General features: G+C 42.8%; 1 protein-coding gene across 2 annotated transcripts in view; it reads right to left on the bottom strand.

Annotated features, from left to right (window-relative positions):
* The window catches only part of LOC138259095 (monocarboxylate transporter 2-like), a 102,980-nt gene that overhangs the window by 22,922 nt on the left and 60,109 nt on the right, over positions 1–19,949 (bottom strand). For both annotated transcript variants that reach the window (XM_069206574.1, XM_069206575.1), the window contains exon 4: positions 10,971–11,840. In XM_069206574.1, coding sequence (XP_069062675.1) covers positions 10,971–11,840 — 870 coding nt within the window. The remainder of the gene's footprint in view (positions 1–10,970; positions 11,841–19,949) is intronic.

Below are 19,949 nucleotides of genomic sequence, written 5' to 3'. Positions count from 1 at the left end.
TAATCTCTGGTAGATTGGCACAAAGCAGTCAGGATTCGACTTAGAGGCACTGTGAGAAGTATTTATAGAACATTCAAACCGTAATAGAGTGAAAACACAACTCAAACATCTCAAGTCAATTTAGAAAATTAGAGTAAAATAAAATAAATAAAATCACACCAAAACAACAAAAGTCCAATAACTAGAACCAGAGTCATGAATTTTAAAGTTCTAGGTTAAAATAGTGGCCAAAAACACAAAGCATCTTTCAAAGGTATCGATTGCACTCAGCTGGGTCAAAAGTCACAAATTCAGGCTGACAGCAATGAAGGACAGGTGGGATACAAAGACTCGGTCCACTCCAGTGAAGAGTTTTCCCTCTCACAGTCCAAGTCAACGTGAATAGTCTTGGCCGGAGCTTTGCTTTGACAGGAGCTGCAATGAGAGCATGTTAGATTGAGGAGCAGCCATCACTGGAGATATCTGTTGGCTGGAAACATGAGCTGTTGCAGTTTGTAAAGAACAGCAGTTTACCAGCAAAACTTTGCATCAACAGGAAGCGTGTGATCGTCGCTGTGGCAAGGAGCCTTTTGTGGTTACGAAGAGGCCCAAATGTCTGGATTTTCACCTGCAGTCTGGTTTTGAGGCAGGAGGAGTACACTCTGATGGATGACGAGGGTTCTGCACCTGGGGCACTTCTTGAGGATAAGGACTCACTCCAGCAGAGGTCAGCAGCAAGGCTCAGGCAGGTCCAGTTGGCGCTGGTCAACCGGGCAGTTGCAGGGAAGGCATCTGGCAGCGTGTTGTGTCCCTACAGCTCTAGCAGGACGTCTGCCAACTAATCCTTTAAGTCACTTCTGTTGATCCTGGGTTGAAAGCATGCAGGTCCTTTTTTACTTCTTCTTTTTATAGCAAGGCAGTCCTCCTGAATCTTCCACAGGCCCAGGAGTTTTCTGATGAGAGGTTCTGAAAGTGCCACTTTTATACCTAGCACAAATCTTTGTGTGGGGGACAATCTTGGGCCTACCCCCAAACTTGTTCTGGTCCATTCTTCCCCTTGGTTTGGCTCCAAACTGTCTAAGGTTGCAAAGGCGAGGGCAGGCCAGGTGTCAGATCCCTTTGAGAGGTGTAGAAAAGGTCCTTTAAAGTGTAATCACAGCAGGGCACAGCTCCTCACCAATCATCCTCTCAGGAAGTTCCATTCACTCTACTTTTAGGTCCCTTTGGTCCCTGTGTTTAGATAGAATGCACAACACACCACAGGAGAGACATTCACAATCATGCGACCCTGGAGATTTGGTTTAAACAAACATATGCCAACATTCTAAACATGGAATTTTCAGAATAGTTACATTAAATTTGACTTCACAATTGCAAAGGATAATAAATTACAATTCAAATGAGTGGGAGAAACACTGCTATATCTGTTCCCCAGCTTAAGTTATCACTTATTAACTTTCATAAGGTAAACTAGTGTTAGTCTATGGGAGAGATAGCCTTGCTACAGTGAAAACTGACTTTAGAAGTTTGTCACTGTAGTTTTAGTGGATTATTTTTCTAAATGGCCTGAGGTAACTTTTATGAGGGAGGTGAAAGCTGACAACGTGATTGATTTTTGTGAAGAGGTGTTTCACAGAGAAGGTTATCCGGAACGTGTAGTTACTGATAATAGTCCACAGTTTGTGGCAGAACAGTTTAGGGGCTATTTGGAGAGTTGTGGGGTGGAACACTACACTACTGCTGTGTATAATCCCAGAGAGAATGGTCTTGTTGAAATATTTAATAGAGTGCTGAAGGAATGTGTGCAGTTGGGTGATTAACAAGGCATGGATTGTAGAGGGGCTGTCAAGGAAATTATATGGAATTATCGTAATAGTCCTCATTCGGTTACGGGTGAGACCCCTTTTTGCTTGTTAAAAGGAAGAGTGGCTGGCACAAGATTGACACCTGCATGGATGAATAGAGCAGGGGTCAAGACGACGCGCAGAAGTGATATTGAAGAGAAGGTTGAGAAGTATTAGGACAAATATGTTGAGAGACACAATGACGTGTGAGGAAAGTTTGTCATAAGTACAAAAAGGGGGACTGGGTAAGGTCGTTTGTGCCGTACAGTCAAAGAAGGAGTTTATCTAAGTGGTCTAAACCTAAACTAGTTAATGGTGTAAAAGGTAATAGTGTGTGTTTAAGTGATGGTAAAAAATGGAATGTGTGAAGATTGACTAGTTGTAATAAGATGGAAAGTGGGGCAAAGTATGAGGAGAGTACCAAAGAAAGTACTGGTGACGTGGATCGCTGTGTGAGTAGTAGCAGTCAAGTGGATCGCTGTGTAAGTAGTAGCAGTTGAGTGTCATCTAAACCGTCATGGATGAGAGATTATGATTAACAGTGGCCTTTTGTATATAGTGTGAGTGTAGTTTTAGCATATGCAGTGTATTTTCCCGTGCACTTCCTTTGTTTTTTCAGTTTTGTTTCAAAGTCTATTTTGTTGTGATGAATTAAAGGGGGAAGATGTGCTGTATCCTAGCAACTTCAATAGAGTTCCGTTTTAGATTGTTATGTTTGAAGTGTCCTGGCAGACCTCGGACAGCTTGGATGCCTTCGCAGTGATCTGGCAGGGGTTGTACTCGCATGCTTAATAAAGAAGTTTCTAATCTACAATTCGAGTACCTTTTTATCTCTGAACAGCAAGCACTGCGTAGAAAGACAAACTTCCAGTGCATGTTCCAAAGAGCACCAGAGGCACGGAAACACGGGCTGCACACAATGTAAAACCGGTCTGAATGACAGAGACCAGTCACACTCCAATTGCTCCAGGACTGTTGCTCCACAATACTGCATCATGCTTTCACGACACAGCTGCGCTGATAGGAGCGATATCGTTCCTTATAGTTGCGGTGGGGCAGCAATTGCGCATAAAAAATAGCAACAGCAAAACGCCAACTATTATAACTAAAGTTATTGGAAATCCCCCAAAAATAGTGGAGAATATTGAGCGGATGGCTGATGGTATTAAACCAATTATGGAGGAGAAGGTGTGAATGAAACCAGAACCAACCAATGCTTCTTAAATCTACTTGTCACTTAAGTGCCATGTAGTGCGGTGACAAATTATGGCAGCAATCTCATATAAGAGCTCTGATAATAGCCTTTCTATGCCAGGGCTAACACTATAGGAGTGCTTGAATACTAGCAAATTCAAGCCCTACTAGAGCAATTTCCTTAATTTGCCACCTTTCCACAGATCTACAGTTCGACATATGTGGCTGGAGGAAGCAGTAAGCAATAGTTCAAGGGCTGGAATGACTTTTAGGCTGTGCAAACCTACTAACTTGCATGTTTTAATGATTTTCACCAGTTCTTCTCTGATCTTTTCCCAAACTGAAAAAAGGTTGGAAATGTATTCCTGACAATGGCAGAAGCAGAAATTCTTCCAGGGTTGGGAACAAAATGGTTAAAGGTAAAGTGTACTTGTAAATGCTTAATAGATTTTTGCATAAACAAACCTAAACATGCATATTTGCTGGTGCTAAAATACAGTTCACAAATATTTTCTAGGAGTACGATTTCCTGGTCTACTTCTGTAAATTCTTGAGAATCCATGAATGGAAAGACATATACTATGGGGTTCACTTTTGTGACTTTCTTTGAGAATCGGGCCCCAATTACCTCTGGCGTTAACCAAGACATTTTGTTTTTATTAAATTCTATTTACCTCTCTATCAGTCTATCAGCTGACTTTACTGTGAGTGATAGCATTCTTCTCTTCCACAAGGAACATATTGGCACACAAAGTAGTTTTGTTCAGTGCCGGGAACTCCTGTGGCAATGTGTGCTTTTGGAGACCAACAAAACATTTTTATTTTTACTTTTTGCCCAAGTTTGCTGCATTGGTGAGGCCCTGGCAAGTCCCACAACAATAAAGCATTACAAAAGCCACGTCAAAACAAGAAACACATTGACAAAAGACTGACAACCAATCTTGGATTGGTTGGCTTTACCATGTTTTCCAATAATTTGGTTGAAAATAGTTACACTGATTTTCCACTATAAATACTTTTTGGAAATACTAGCATGAATCAGCACATTTAACTAAATGATGCTTCAAAAATTAGTACCTAAAATTTCACAGTAATTTAGCAAAACGTTTTTTTTTTTTTTTTTTTCTGAGCATTTTAATTCGAAAGCAAAGAATCATCAATCTTGCTTACAAGCTTCTGCATACATTTACATCCAATAAGAGAGCGTTCTGGGAGCATTATATGTAGCCTCTTATTGTTAAACGTTTCAAACATGTGAGTACATTTTTTTTTTTTACTGGAACTACTGTCAGTAGAGCAGTGTGACCTTACAGTGTATATTTAGAGTGCTCATCCTAATAAAAAAGCCTTTGCATTAATGAACCATAAATAGAGGTCCGAACAGTTTTAACACATAAGCACAAATATTACCTCAAATGCCGACAGATCCTTTCACTGTAAACTAGTAACCAAAGAGTTTGTGCTGTAGGGAGTTGGGCACACTTGTCCCAAAGACAAAATAAATATGAAAACTTGCTTTCCTTGACTTCAAACAATATGACATGGGCATCAGGCTATCAGAATTCCACAAACTTATTTTAGCGATATCACTCCATATGATGTATACCTTTAGACTGCATTTTAGTACAGTAACTTTCTTTATGGCATTGCCAGCAGGTTCTTAGCCAAAGATGTGTAGACTTCCAAGTGAAGCTTTCTTTATCTTCAAATGCTTCATGCCAGCTGGAGCTACGCTTTGACTCCACATGCCAAATGCTGACTCTGCACTTTGACGGGGGCACAAGTGGCATGCACAAGCAGTGGACCACAGCAAACTCTCTGGGAGAGCACTGTTGATCTTCGGGTTACTTATCTTCTATCTCATCGCCACTTCTAGCATCTTTCCCAACTGGGGTACCTGTCCATAACTACGCCATATGGAGCTGTCTGTTACACATCTTTATTTGTCTGCGTGTAAGTGCAAACTCAACATTCTAAATCTGTATTCACTTCACCACGTTCCAACAATTACGTCCCAATTCTACGGAGTCCTTCAGGGGCCAAGAGGGTTCAATCATTTGTATCTCACACAAATCTAAAGCAATCATTCGTTTATTTCATATTTTTGATTAGCTGAGATAGTTATTCATCCTGGGCTAGAACAGTTTCAGCTGACAGTATTTGAACTTTTCGTTGTAAACGTTGTAAGCAATATTCACGTTTGTTGTAAAAAGTGCTAGACCTGTCTTCCCCACACTTTTTGCATTCATCCTCCCTTATTTTGCAGAGATTCGTTTTTGCTGGCCTTAGGACTCTGTGTACTTTTCCACTACTAACCAGTGCTTAAGTGATTGTGCTCACCCCTTAAAACATGGTAACATTGGTGCACTCCTAATTGGCATATTTAATTTACTTATTAGTGGTATACCGTATACCCAGGGCCTGTAAATTAAATGCTACTAATGTGCCTTCAGCACTTTTTGTGCCATTCTCTCAAGTAGCCCTTTAGCACAAGTCCCAGGACTGCTTTTGCAGCCTGAATGCAGTTTTAAACTGCCAATTTGACTTTCCAATATATACCCTTTGCCAAGCCTTAAACTCCACTTTTATTGCATATAAGTCATTCCTAAAGTAGGTCCCGGGTAGCCCATATGACAGGGTGCATTGTAATTAAAAGACTGGGCATGTACTTTTAAGTTTTACACGTACTGGTAGTGAAAATCTATTTTTTTTCACTATTGTGAGGCCTATCTTTCACAAATGATAACATTGTGTTGCCTTACTACAATTAATAACTGCCAACGTTTAATGGTGAGCAGGTAAATATTTAATGTTTGGTGTCTGAGAAATTGTAATTTAAACCCCTTTTTAATGGCAAATTCGGATTTTAAGTTACTATGTTGAAAACAGCACTTGTAAAAAGTAGGCCTTTTCTTGCCCTATTAGGTGCCTGCAGCCTGTTCCTGGTTCACATAACTGGGTGTAATTGGCAGTTGGGCTTTGTTTATTCCTCACAGACAGCCACACAAAAGAGGGATTAGGTGTGTCTGGATGGGCGATCACTGGCCAGATTGGGGGTGGAGGAGAAGGGTACGGCCCCAATTGGAACTGAATAGGCTGTGCCTTGCCTTCACACCAAGGAATTGTCACCACTTTATTCTTTATACTGACAGCCAACAGCCAGGGTAGAGGAAACTTCAAGTACTTCAAGGGGAATTCTCTAGAAATGTCTCCTACTTCAAAGAAAGAGCCAGATATGAAAACAGGACCCTAAGACCCACTTTTCAGTTTGCTTTCTGGATCGATGAAAGGACTGCCAAAGGACTGCATGCTGTTGTGGCCTGCCATGTACTGCACAAGACTGCTTTGCTGCACCTGGAAGGGCTGCTTTGCTGCCTGGAGCCTGTCTTGTACCACCAGAGGCCTGCCCTACTACCGGAGTCCTGCTTGAACCCAGGACTACCAGAGTGACTCCAAGGGCTAGTTGGCAGGCATCATGATGAATGGACTGGAAATCCGCCAAATTCTAACTCAGGCCCTAGGTCTAAATGTAGAAATCTTTAACATGACTTCATCCAGCGGCTCTCCAACAACAACGTCTCCTCCTCAGACACCACGTACAGCCTTGCAGCACTAAACTCCTAATTTCTCAGAGACTTTTTCTCCAAATTTCTTTTAAGGCCAAAGGTATGCATCATGTGAGCCCAATCCAATTTTTGAATCCAACTCGAGCACCATCGCGGTCGGCCATATTTTACGACTTCGACCCAGACTCACGTGATCAGATGTCTGTCGCTTTGATCTTTTAGGCCCTAGTATTTACTTTAAAATTTAACAATTAATAATTTGTGTTCTCCTTCTTGGATTTTTGCTACTTTGGTGTCATATAATTTCTAAAACTTTACTCTATTTTTCTACATTGGAGTGGGATTTTTCTTTTGTTATGTTTTCACTTTATTACTGCTTGTTTGCTGTATAAATACTTTAACACCTTCGCTGCCAGGCCTTTACCCCCTCAGGTGCCAGGCCTTTTTTTTGGCTATTTGGGGCAGTTCCCGCTTAGGCCTTCATAACTTTTTGTCCACATAAGCTACCCCTGACAAATTTGCATCCTTTTTTTCCAACATCCTAGGGATTCTAGAGGTATCCAGAGTTTGTGGGTTTCCCTGAAGGAGACCAAGAAATTAGCCAAAATACAGCACAAATTGTGGGTTAAAAAAAAAAAAAAAAAAAAAAAAAAAACTTAAAAAAGGGCTGCAGAAGAAGGCTTGTGGTTTTTTCCCTGAAAATGGCATCAACAAAGGGTTTGCACTGCTAAAATCACCATCATCCCAGCTTTCAGGAACAGGTACACTAGAATCATAAAACCCAATTTTTCAAAACAATTTTGGCATTTTACTGGGAAATACCCCAATTTTATGTTTTTTGTGTGCTTTCAGCCTCCTTCCAGTTAGTGGCAGAAATGGGTGTCAAACCAATGCTGGATCCTGGAAAGCAAAACATCTCTGAAACACAGACAAAATTCTGAATTCTGCAAGGGGTAATTCACGTAGATCCTACAAGTGTTTCCTACAGAAAATAACAGCTGAAATAAAAGAATATTGAAATTGAGGTGAAAAAAACAGCCATTTTTCTCCATGTTTTACTGTGTAACTTTTGCCTGTAATGTCAGATTTTTGAAAGCAATATACCATTACGTCTGCTGGACTCTTGTGGACTCTTCTGGTTGCAGGGATATATAGGGCTTGTAGGTTCATCAAGAACCCTAGGTACCCAGAGCCAATAAATGAGCTGCACCTTGCAACGGGGTTTTCAATCTATACCGGGTATACAGCAATTCATTTGCTGAAATATAAAGAGTGAAAAATAGGTATCAAGAAATCCTTTGTATTTTAAAAATGGGCACAAGGTAAGGTGTTGAGAAGCAGTGGTTAATTCCACATCTCTGAATTCCAGGGTGCCCATACTAGCATGTGAATTACAGGCCATTTCTCAAATAGATGACTTTTTTTTACACACTGTCTTACATTTGGAAGGAAAAAATGTAGAGAAAGACAAGGGGCAGTAACACTTGCTTTGCTATTCTGTGTTCCCCCAAGTCTGCCGATAAAAATGGTACCTCACTTGCGTGGGTAGGCCTAATGCTCACGACAGAAAACGCAATATGGACACATCACATTTTTACATTGAAATCTGACGTGTTTTTTGCAAAGTGCCTAGCTGTAAATTTTGGCCTCTAGCTCAGCCAGGCACCTAGGGAAACCTACCAATCCTATGCACTTTTGAAAACTAGATACCTAGGGGAATGCAAGATGGGGTGACTTGTGGGGCTCTCACCAGGTTCTGTTACCCAGAATCCTTTGCAAAGCTCAGAATTTGGCAAAAAACAAACACTTTTTCCTGTCGTTTCGGTGACAGAAAGTTCTGGAATCTGAGAGGAGCTGCAAATTTCCTTCCACCCAGCATTCCCACAAGCCTCCTGATAAAAACTGTACCTCACTTGTGTAGATAGGCCTAGTGCCTGCAACAGGAAATGCCCCAAAACACTATCTGGACACATCAAAATGATCAAATACAAAACTGCCTGTTTTTGCGGGGGAAGTACCTACGTTTTTGGTCCTGGGCTCAGCAGCCATCTAGGGAAACCTGCTAAACCCAGACATTTCTGAAAACTAGACACCAGAGGAAGGTGTGACTGCGTGGACCCCCCAAAGTTTTCTTACCCTGAATCGTCAGCAAACTTCAAATTAGCTTAAAAATCACATTTTTCACACATTTCTGTGTGGGATCACCGCACTGGGACAAATTTCCTACCACCCAATATTCCCCCGAGTCTACCGGTAAAAATTATACCTCACTTGTGTACGTGGGTCAAGTGCCTGTGACAGGGAAGAGCCAAAAACATGTCAAAATTGAGGGGGAACCAAAGCAGGTCCAAAAGGGCAGTTTGAAAAAAAACATTTAGGCTGACAAGTGCAGCAGAATTTTTATCGCTATAGATGAGACAATGTTGGGTGGTAGGAATTTGTTTTAGTAGACTCTCTGCCCCCCAAGCTGTGGATCAGGAGTAATTGCCCAATCTGCCCAATGGTGGGCAGAACACCTTTGGCCCAATTTATTTGGGGTGGGGGTATGGCCATACTCCCAACCTCTTATTTTGAAAATAAATCTTCCCTGGTCTCTGGTGGCCTTTCTGACACTTTGGGGGCAGATGGGCCTTCTAAAAATAGGCCAATTATATGGCCAACAGTAATGTGCCGCCATGGGGAGCGACCCTTGTCCCAGGGGCTGCCCCCCAATCAAAACACACACATACACACACACCAATCCCTGGTGTCTAAAGGTTTCTGCCCCCAAAATAGGCCGATCTGCCTAGAAATGGTCTAAATACAATTTGTCCCCCAGGGGGGCGACCCTTGCCTAAGGGGTCGCTCACCATACATAAAAACATAAAGTAAATATATATATATATCCCTGGTGTCTAGAGGTTTCTGCCCCCCCCGGGGGCAGATCAGCCTAATTATATTAGGGCGATCTGACTCAAGGGGGGCCAGAATAATGTTTTGCCCCCCCTGGGGAGCGGCCCTCGCCCAAGGGACTGCCCCCCTTATGCATTAGTATTAAAAAAATCAAAATTCCCTGATGTCTTTTGGTTCAGAAATGGCCTAAAAATAATTTGGCCCCCTGGGGAGCGGCCTTTGCACAAGGGGCTACTCCCCTATGCGCAAGTATGATCAAAAAATCCCTGGTGTCTAGTGGTTTGTGCCCCGATGGCCTAAAAATAATCACCCCCTCCCCGGGAGCGACCCTTGCCTAAGGGGTCGCTCCCCACACAGAAAAAAAGAAAATGAACCCAAAAAAAATATCCCTGATGTCTAGTGGTTTTCTGCCCCCAGGGGCAGAAATGGCCTAAAAATAATTTGCCCCCCTGGGGAGCTGCCCTTGCCCAAGGGGCCGCTCCCCTTATTGAAATTCACTTAAAAAAAAGATCAGGCAGCAGAAATGCTGTGGGAGATAAGAAAGGAAAGGGAAGAAAAGGTCTTTCCTTTCCTTTCTTGTCTCTCCCACCCCACCTCCCAGTCGGAAGAGAAATGCAAAAGCATTTCTATTCCGGGATCGCGCTGGAAGAATGTTTCCAGTGCGATCCGAGGTGACCTCTGATGAAGTCAGCGCGCAGTTTGCAAGCTGATGTCATGAAATGTCACTGGGGGGGTCGGGGAGGTTGGGGGTGGAAGGGGAAGCGATTCCCCGTCTATCCTTGACTGGGCGGGGGTGGGAGGAAGGCCCACAGGGAGCGCTAGAGCTCCCCCTGTGGGCCAGGTGCAGGACGAGCTGGTCCCATGTGCCTGGACGAGACCAGCTCGCCCGCAGCACCATAGGGGTTAATCATTGCCTCTAAGCTTAGCCTGACTGCTTTATATCAGTCTACCAGAGGGTTAAACACAGGTTCATTTAGACTTTTGTGGTTCACCTTGACAGGGATTGTGGCTGTTGTTTGAGCATAGTTAACACCCCACTCAACCAACAACCCAATTTTTCACAGCTGGTGAATGAAAAACTACTGGCAAAAATGAAAAATAAGGGGGCAATATGGTTCTGCGTAGTGCTAATACAGTGCACTATATAATTGTAACACTTACATATTCGAGGATCGCAGAAACAAAACTGTTTTCGTAACCAACTACCGCCACCAACGGATAACTGTTGGTGGTTGTGACTGGTTAGTTTAGTCTACATTACACTAAGTTTGTGTAGTGAGTTAGTGTACACCAAACTAATCAGTGTAATATAAAGAATGTATCCATCCTAATAACATGGCAATAACTAGCTTTTATCAGACGTCATTGAAAATCTACTAGAAACAATTTAGATTATAATTATCTATACCATCGTACTAACATAAAACATCATATCGGATCCGTTAATATATTCCACAACAAATATAATCAACATTGAAGAATGTGTAAAACTTACCGCCTAGAGGTGGTCCAAGTAGAATAGGAAAGCACTCTACAATTGTCACAAGTCCGACAGCACTTGAAAAACGTTGTGCTCCAACGAGGTCCATTAAGGTTTCAAACAGCATTGCACAAACCATCCCGAAAGCCAAGCCATAAAATATGGCGTATATTATGAAACCCGTATAGTCTGTGGCAAAAGGACACATTAAATGACAAAAGCCATTAAATGCAATTGAAAAACTAAAGAAATATTGGATTCTCGGTCTAACCCATTTACTGTTTGCAATAGCACCTGTGCTCGGTCTTGCAATCATGTCTACGATTCCCATGATGGATAGCAGGAATGCAGAAGAATATTCATCAATTCCAGTATGTTTGGCATAGGGTGCCAAAAAAACTACGGGGGCAAAAAATCCAAACATCATTATCACATTCCCAACGAGGTAAATGAGAAATCCTCTATGTTTAAAAAGTGTTAAATCCAAAAATGTGTTACAATTTTCAAAGCAGGATTGTTTTTTCTTATTTTCACTGGTTGCCAACAAACTAATAGCTTGTTTGTGGTCTTGGTCAGCTTTACCGATTTCTTGTTTTTCAAGTGTTGTACCTTCGCTGGGTTTTTGGTTTTCATGATGGCATATCACTGGCCCAATAGGTCTGAAGAGAGCTCCAGCCACACAACAGTTTAACAAGACTGCCCCCAATATGAAAAAGCTACCTCTCCAGCCAAAGGCATCAAATAAAAACTGGTTAAAAGGTGCAAGTGTGCAAAGTAAAACTGGACTCCCAGCCATGGCAATGCCGTTGGCAATTGGTCTCCTTTTGGAAAAGTATTTGCCAATAACTATGACTGATGGTTGAAGGTTTAGTGCAAGTCCAAATCCTGAAAAAGAAAAGAAGGATTCTTTAAAGAATGTGTCATGAATAGAAACTACAAAAACAGTTATATGATTAAGCCGCACCGATACCTTATCCACAGACTTCAGTTCACAAGTTCATCATTATAGGCCCAGGCATTATATTTCTGGGTATGTGCCAGAGGGTCATTCATTTACACATAGGCTCATGCCTTACAATTACCATACATACATAAAAGGATATAATGTTTAATGCTATCGGGCGAAGGTGATGAGAGCTAACTAAAAAGTAAATAAATGCTTCCACGCCGAAAAACAATGAAAGAGCAACAGCAACACTGGGGAATCAAGTATACATATTTTTTCATTTCAAAATTATTTACGTTTAATGCAAATTTGATATAATTTTTTCTAAAGAAAATACACAAAGCAGCCAATTACACCAATATGATCATTCTTCACATTCATATAATTTTGTAAAAACATTTACAATTATTTTGATGACAAGAACATTACTACTATTCCTGTTATTTTGTCCCCTCTATCCCCCAAAAAATGATCTACTAAAACCCAGCCTTATCTAAAAAATGCCGGGGAAAATATAGTGGGCTATTCACGCACAAGAACAATGACACAACCTGCAGCCATGGACGTCATTTAAGGATCACAGGGGTCGCAGTTGTGACCCCCTGGCTTGTCCCTTGCGATCTCTGGCACTGATTTTGCTGCCCCTGGCCTCAAGAGTGCCAGGAACACAGGGGCAGCTCGTTCGGAGTCCACTCTCCTTGTTTTCTGACAATTCTTCTATTTACACTTATAGTGAATAATATTACATTATTCGCTATTAGTGTAATAAAAAATTAGGTACAATTAGCTGGAATATGACCTTCCGTGGTAGCTGAGGTAAATGAAAAAAATGATTTTAAAAGTAAATATTGTGCATGCTTGCTAGTGAGAATGCGTTTATATGAGAGAGCGTGTGTGAATGTGTGTTTATGTGTAACCATGTGTGTGTGTGAAAGAGAAGGTCAAAGGGCGTATGATGTCACTTTCCGCAACACCTGCCATTTTGGTGAACTGACGTCCATGCCTGCAGCTCTTTTCTTTAAGGTTTGCATAATTCTACAATCTCATGGCCAATACGTTTTAATATGATCAGACCTAAACCAGGTGAACATTGTTCTTACTGCTGGACCTTCAGGTGTGCTCAGATGGTAAAGGAAACACATTTTGAGCATACAATGTTTTAGGACCTAAAGTATATGGATCATCAATATTGGAATATTATCTTCCTGCTGGACCTTCTAGTGTGTTCAGATGGTAACGGAAACACATTTTGAGCACAAGTTTTAGGACCTAAAGTATATGGATCAACAATATTGAAATATTCTCTTAAGGGTTTCTTTGCTTGGCTCTTGGTTTGTTCTCCTATAGATGCCTTTGTTGGTTCTTACAAAAACTGCAGCCTATCATAAAATGCCTTTCTCAGACTCAGAACGCCTATTTAATATGCAATGTAACCTGGCTGAATTCATTCTTGGCAGTATGAGGGACCTGCCAACATTCTTAGTTATGTCCCAGTCCAGCACAAAGTGAGGGATTGACTCAGAGCTGGCTTTTGGCATGGATGAGCTAGTCCCAGGGCTCCCTCCACTCTCCAGAGGGGGCGTAAGCAGGTGTCTGCTTTAAGGTCATACTGACAGCAGACTACCCGTCACTCGTTACAGTGCTGCAAGTGCTGGTTTTAATACCCTATCAACCTGCTTTATTGTCCTGCCATCTCCCTTTCACTTCCTGCTGCCCACACTATTAAAACCACCCCCACCAACAAACAACATGACACCAGTGTGAGAAGAAAATCCTCACACTGTTGACCTATAGAGGTGCTGATATGTTTGTATTCAGGGGTCTGTCACAATTCCGATACAGACACCCACGGACTGTCCTCTGGACACAAAAGGGGATCCCTTCAGTGTTCAGAGGTCATTTTATTCACTTTGCATTCACATTTTATTCACAAGCAGCTGCGAGTGCGCCACATTTCTTTCCTTCCAGGGCTCTATTATGGCAAAGGCTGCCTGGTTTGACGTCTAAACACCCAGGACTTTTCTTCAAATTGCTACATCGAGAGCACCAATGGTATAATATATGTAAAGGAGCCAATTGGGAGTGCATGAGAAAGGATTGTCTTCATCTTGCCATTGTAGCTTTTTGATGAGTAACTTTTTTTTGGATGACAGCTTAAGTTGGATGTGTTCTAAAAAAAAAATGTACCCACACTTTGCCCCCCATTAGGGCCGCTGTCTTTCCCTTGGCCTTTCCTCCATGAAATCCTGCTACCAAAAAGTGTTGCTAATCATTTGCGGGTGTTGTTGCAAATCAGTTTACCACCATTTGAATACATTTCACCTCTAAACCCCGGGGCACTAAAAGTTATGTCTTGATCTTATTTAAATATATTAAGAATTTGTTTACACATGCAACTTTAAATTAATGTGTTCACGGCTAACTGGAGGCATGGAGCAGTAAAGCTAAGACTTGTGGTGGCACTAAATTTTAGGGTGAAGCAGCTATCTCTCTTGAACTCCTGATCAACATCGCACATTGATAAAATTCAAACGGGGAGAAGTAAGTCTAAACCCTAGCAGAACCCGCCATTGTAGCATGATAATTCCCTGACTGGATTTATCAAGCACCATGGGGCTTCAAATTCAATAGTTTTTTCATAGCAAATTACGCCCGATCTTAACAAAGGTGACAGGAAAGTCCATGAATGCACAATGAAACCGTCTGCTCTCAATCATATGGCCCTCCAAGCCACCAACATAGGTGGGAATGCACTGTGTATCATGATCAAACCATACTGAAACCCAGTCTATCGTTTTACAGTAAAGTATTAAGTTCACTTAAAGAATTCTCCAGCCAATATTTTTGCACAGATCTTCGATGAACTATATGGCCCATATATTCTGCACTTCGAGGGGTCAATTTATCGACATTTTATGGGTACATGATTTAAATCTGAACTTGGCCAGTTCATCAAGGGTTTACAGGCTACTGTCACACAGTTTAATAACACCTTAACCAATGGAGCCTAGCTATATAGCTTAGAATTTAAAAAGATGCAAAGGCCATCCAACCCCCAGGCCGAAGCTTTCAATATATCGATCAACTCAGCAATAGCATCAAAGTCAAAATTCTGACCTAGAGGTTTTGAAGTGTCTCTGAAAGTGGTATTTGCAGACCCAGAGCTGCTATAAAAATAGATACCATATGATTACACTAAGGTCTTCATTATGAGTTACAAGCCAAATTCCGATCTCTGTATAAACAAGTTATATAATAATTATCACACCCTCGCAGGTTCCGCTGAGAATGAGAAATTCCGGCAGGTCAAACATGCCGAAAATTATCTGGGGAAAAGGTCAGGTAAAAATTGATTTTGTATGTCCAATTTTCTTTTTTAATAAGTCGGAAAAGAAAGTATTAATCACACATGCTTATTACCACACCCTGGTAAATATCCCTCCCAAAATTCATAATGAGGAGCAACGTGTCTAATGGAACAAGATCACCTGAGCCTCTTAGGATCCCGTTTCCTAACTTAAGACACACCAAACTCCAAAACATCTTAGCATTCTTGTTCGTGATAGCCTCATTGAGTTTCATCCAACCATTGTGTTTCATATGCAACGTTATATATGACCAAGTTTGTATTCATCTTTTATACTTTAAGCAGATTACATACCAACTACCTTATAGCAGAAACAACAACATATCTCAATCTCCTTACTGTTCTCTATAAACCTGTCCAGCACAATAGTACCTCTGCATCACCACTGTATCGTATACTGGGATTTACCCAGCATGCCCTTTTTGTACAGACACGTATCACATTTTACTACTTTAAGGAGGCCCACGTGATACAATCCATTTAGACTTCGAACAATTCTGTGATAATTGTATTATTCTTCAGACCGAAAAAAACACTGGCCATTGACTAATAAAAACCACAGTCGAAACCTAGGAGGCTCAGGATTAATTTAAATAAGCACTGGCAAAGCCAATAGTCCTCAGCGCCAAAAGGTCAAGCTATTGAATTTTCCAATGTTTTTTCCCTAGCTATGGTATACTGGATGGTCAACTTTTAAATATTGTACTACTATAATATTTTAGAAAAAATGTCGATGACCAAAATATCAACAAGGTAAGTACAGATTTACTGTAATTAATTCCACATATATGTATTTACACAATAGGTATGCCTTCAAGATACATAGTTATGGAGTTAGGACTAATAAATATATACTTACTGTAAGAAATTGAGTTATTAGTTGTGAGGCGTGGAAGCCCTACTCAAATAATAAACAATCCTTATCAGGATGAACCACAAGAGTCACTAAATATACATCCACTTAAGCCTCTGGTAGTGACATTTAATAAATAAAAGAATCCTAAAACAACAAAAACCCAAATCAATAGAACAAGAGTATTACATGTTTAAAGTTGCAAGTGCAAACAGCACCAAAACCACCAGCGGGAATCTAGTCACACTGAACCAAGTCAAATTTACAAGTTCAGGCCAAAAGGTATGGAACTTGTATCGGAGCTTTGGAGATGAGGGACCAAAAGGGTGGGGGCGATAAAGAGGGACTACTGGCATACTGTGTTGATTTTAAGAGAACTTTTATAAGATTTGCAGAGGTTCTTATGATATTTACTGTAATGTAAGTCAAAGTTCTTCACAAGCCAATCTAGAGACTGTCACTGTGTTATCTCCTAACAGGATCCAAATGAGGTCAAAAGGAGTCCGCACGCATGGGCTCCCACTGACCTTGGTTTGATCCGTTCCTGTTGTAGACACAAGGCCAGCCATTTCATTGGTACAGGGTAGGCAATGCTGGGTGGCAGGAATTTACTGGATTGCTATAGATTCAGGAAGTATCCATCACATAACTGGAAGAAATATGTGTTGATTTCAGGCAAAGATTGAGGTTTGCAGGGCATTGTGGCAGAACTTGAAAAATGATAAAATGTTACAAAAACTGCCAGTTGGGTAACTTGAATAATCTACTCAACCTAACTGTAATGTACTTGACCAATAAACGGTTCTCAAATTGTGTGATCGTAGGCAAATATTTTAGTTTACAGAGTCACCTTTTTCTTCCTTCTCACGAATGCACCTTCAAATATGTGAGCTCAACATTTCTGCTGTACAAAGAAAACAGTTTTGTTTGAATAAAGAGACTAAGGCCCTCATTACATCATTGGCGGTAAAAGCCACTTACCGCCGTGCAGAAGACCGTCAACACACTGCCACGGAATTCCGCCACAGCTATTATGACCCACAGCTCGGAATCCGCCAAAATTCAGACACCCACACAAGTCCACCACACCAAAGGTTAGTGATAATCTGGCGAAAACAAAACCTCCATCGTCACGCCAACAGAAATACTCCCACACTATCACGACCCACAAATCCACGTGGAGGTCTTTCAACCGTGGTATTCCACTGGCGGTACAAACCGCAGCGCTCAAAATACACACACATTGACAAAACACTGCCACATTGGACAATTCGAAACACACACACCTGATACACATACACACACCACTCCCACACACCCATTACAATATAAAATACACCCACATCACCCACAAACCCCTACGACCACAATTACCGAGAGAAGGCCAGAGAGAGACACCACAAACAACTACCAAGCATCCACAGGCACACAATACCATCACCCACATAACTTCCACGCACCTCGCACAACACACCACTAAATATCACCCCACTTATCACTACACACACCACCCCACACATCACCCACACCACCCCATGGCACGGCAAAGACACCCCAGGTTCTCGGAGGAGGAGCTCAGGGTCATGGCGGAGGAAATCATCCGGGTAGAGCCACAGCTATTCGGATCACAGGTGCAGCACACCTCCATAGCTAGGAAGATGGAGCTATGGCGAAGAATAGTGGACAGGGTTAACGCAGTGGGACAGCACCCAAGAAATCGGGATGACGTCAGGAAGTGGTGGAACAACCTACGGCGTAAGGTGCGTTCCGTGGTCTCAAGACACCACCTTGTGGTTCAGCGGACTGGCGGCGGACCCCCACCTCCTCCCCACAACTAACAACATGGGAGGAGCAGGTCTTGACGATTCTGCATCCTGAGGGCCTCGCAGGAGTAGATGGATGAATGGACTTTGGTAAGTCAAATCTTTACTATTACACCCCCCACCCTACCTGCATGCCATCACATACCCCCACCCTCACCCTCACCCCATCACTCCTACTCCTCACAAATGACCCACTATCACAACCCACCCACCCCAACACCAAGCCCTGCATGTAATAACAAAGCATGGCCACTCATCACCAAAGCATGGCCACAGCACATACTCATACCCCCCCCTAAAAAACCATCACACAAGGTCCCACACAGGAATGCAAGCACTGGGGTACACGGTCACCCACCTATTGCACACCATGGCACACAGAGATATAATAAACATCCTTTTATACCCCTGCAGGACCCCTACCCAATGTCACTGGACAGCAGGGTACACACATGTCCACACCACCAACAGAAGAGGCTCACAGTGATGACAGCAGATCTGTCCAATTGGATCTAGATGACCAGCCCGGCCCAACGGGGACCTTGGGACAGTCTGTTCCCCTGACACAGTCACAGGTCACTACAGAGCTTCCCCCCTCTGGAAACACCAGCACAGCACCCACCCAGCGGGCCCATACCTCTGTCCCCAGGACACGTCAAGCAGCAGTGTGTCCACCACTACAGGGAACCCAGGCTAACCCACCACCCCAACAACAACAGGGACCTGGGGGGAGTGGTAGTGGGCACACGGTCCAGGGGACGGAGGCCCAGGAACACAGGGGAACTGGGAGGGCTGCTGTGCGACAGGGGGAGGACAGGCCAAGGGAACCCACTCTCCACGAGGCCCTCTCCAACATCATGGGAGTCTACCACCACTCCCAGGAGACGATGGCAACAGTACTGGCCAAGTTTCAGGAGACCCAGAACCTGCAGGAGGAACAGTATTTGGGCTTTAGGGAGGAACTCAGAGCCATCAATTCCACCCTGGGCACCATCGTAGAGGTGCTGAAGGAAATACTCAACACCAGGAGGGACACTGTGGCACAACAAGGGACCCCTGACACTAGCCTGGACGATGAACTGCCCACCACCTAGTGGACAGGAGGCACTGCCACAGGACCACAACACCAGCACCCCACCCCCTGCAGAGGGAGAACCACCCCGCAAACGGTCCCTGAGATCCAGGACAAAGACCGAGAACGATGCCAAGACCCCCGTCAAGAAATGAGACCACCCTGAATGTCATCTTTCTGTCCCACTTTGTCACCCTGTTCTTCCTCAAACTGCCCCAGCTCCACTTCCTATGCCCATTTGGGCAATGCACCTGTAAGACTAATAGACTGGACTCTGCCATGGACATTCCTCTACCATCACCCCTCACCATTTTACAAACCCCTCCAATATTGAGCACTTAAATAAACACCCTTGAAGCACAAAACAATCTGGAGTCAGTCTGTGATTTTGAAATAGTGTATTAGCAATTAGAGTAGCAAAATGCTCTTTCAATTTTAATGTCCACATACCTATGTCACACAGCTCTAGTCCATGAGGAAACAAAGCAGATGTCACACTGTAGGACACACATCTGTGATATAGTAAGGGAAAGTGACAACTCAGTGACCATACACTGGGTGAAAACGACAGACAGTAGAGAGGTAGTAGTGTTAAAGTACATGTAGCAGGCAGGTTTGTAATCTTACCTGTGTCTCAATGGAAATATTGCAAGATCACCGAGTTCCTGTTGGCCATGTCCTCTTCTTCTGCTTCCTCATCTTCACTGTCCACAGGCTCCACAGCTGCAACAACTGCGCCATCTGGACCATCCTCCTGCAGAAAAGGCACCTGTCGTCGCAAAGCTAAGTTGTGAAGCATACAGCAGGCCACAATGATCTGGCACACCTTCATTGGTGAGTAGAATAGGGATCCACCTGTCATATGGAGGCACCTGAACTTAGCCTTCAGGAGGCCGAAGGTCCACTCTATTATCCGCCGAGTTCGCCCATGGG

This window comes from Pleurodeles waltl, chromosome 9 (genome assembly GCF_031143425.1).
Source record: "Pleurodeles waltl isolate 20211129_DDA chromosome 9, aPleWal1.hap1.20221129, whole genome shotgun sequence".
NCBI classification, from domain to species: Eukaryota; Metazoa; Chordata; class Amphibia; order Caudata; family Salamandridae; genus Pleurodeles; species Pleurodeles waltl.
The sequence above is the reverse complement of the archived record's forward strand: the minus strand, read 5'-3'. Positions and strand labels throughout refer to the sequence as shown.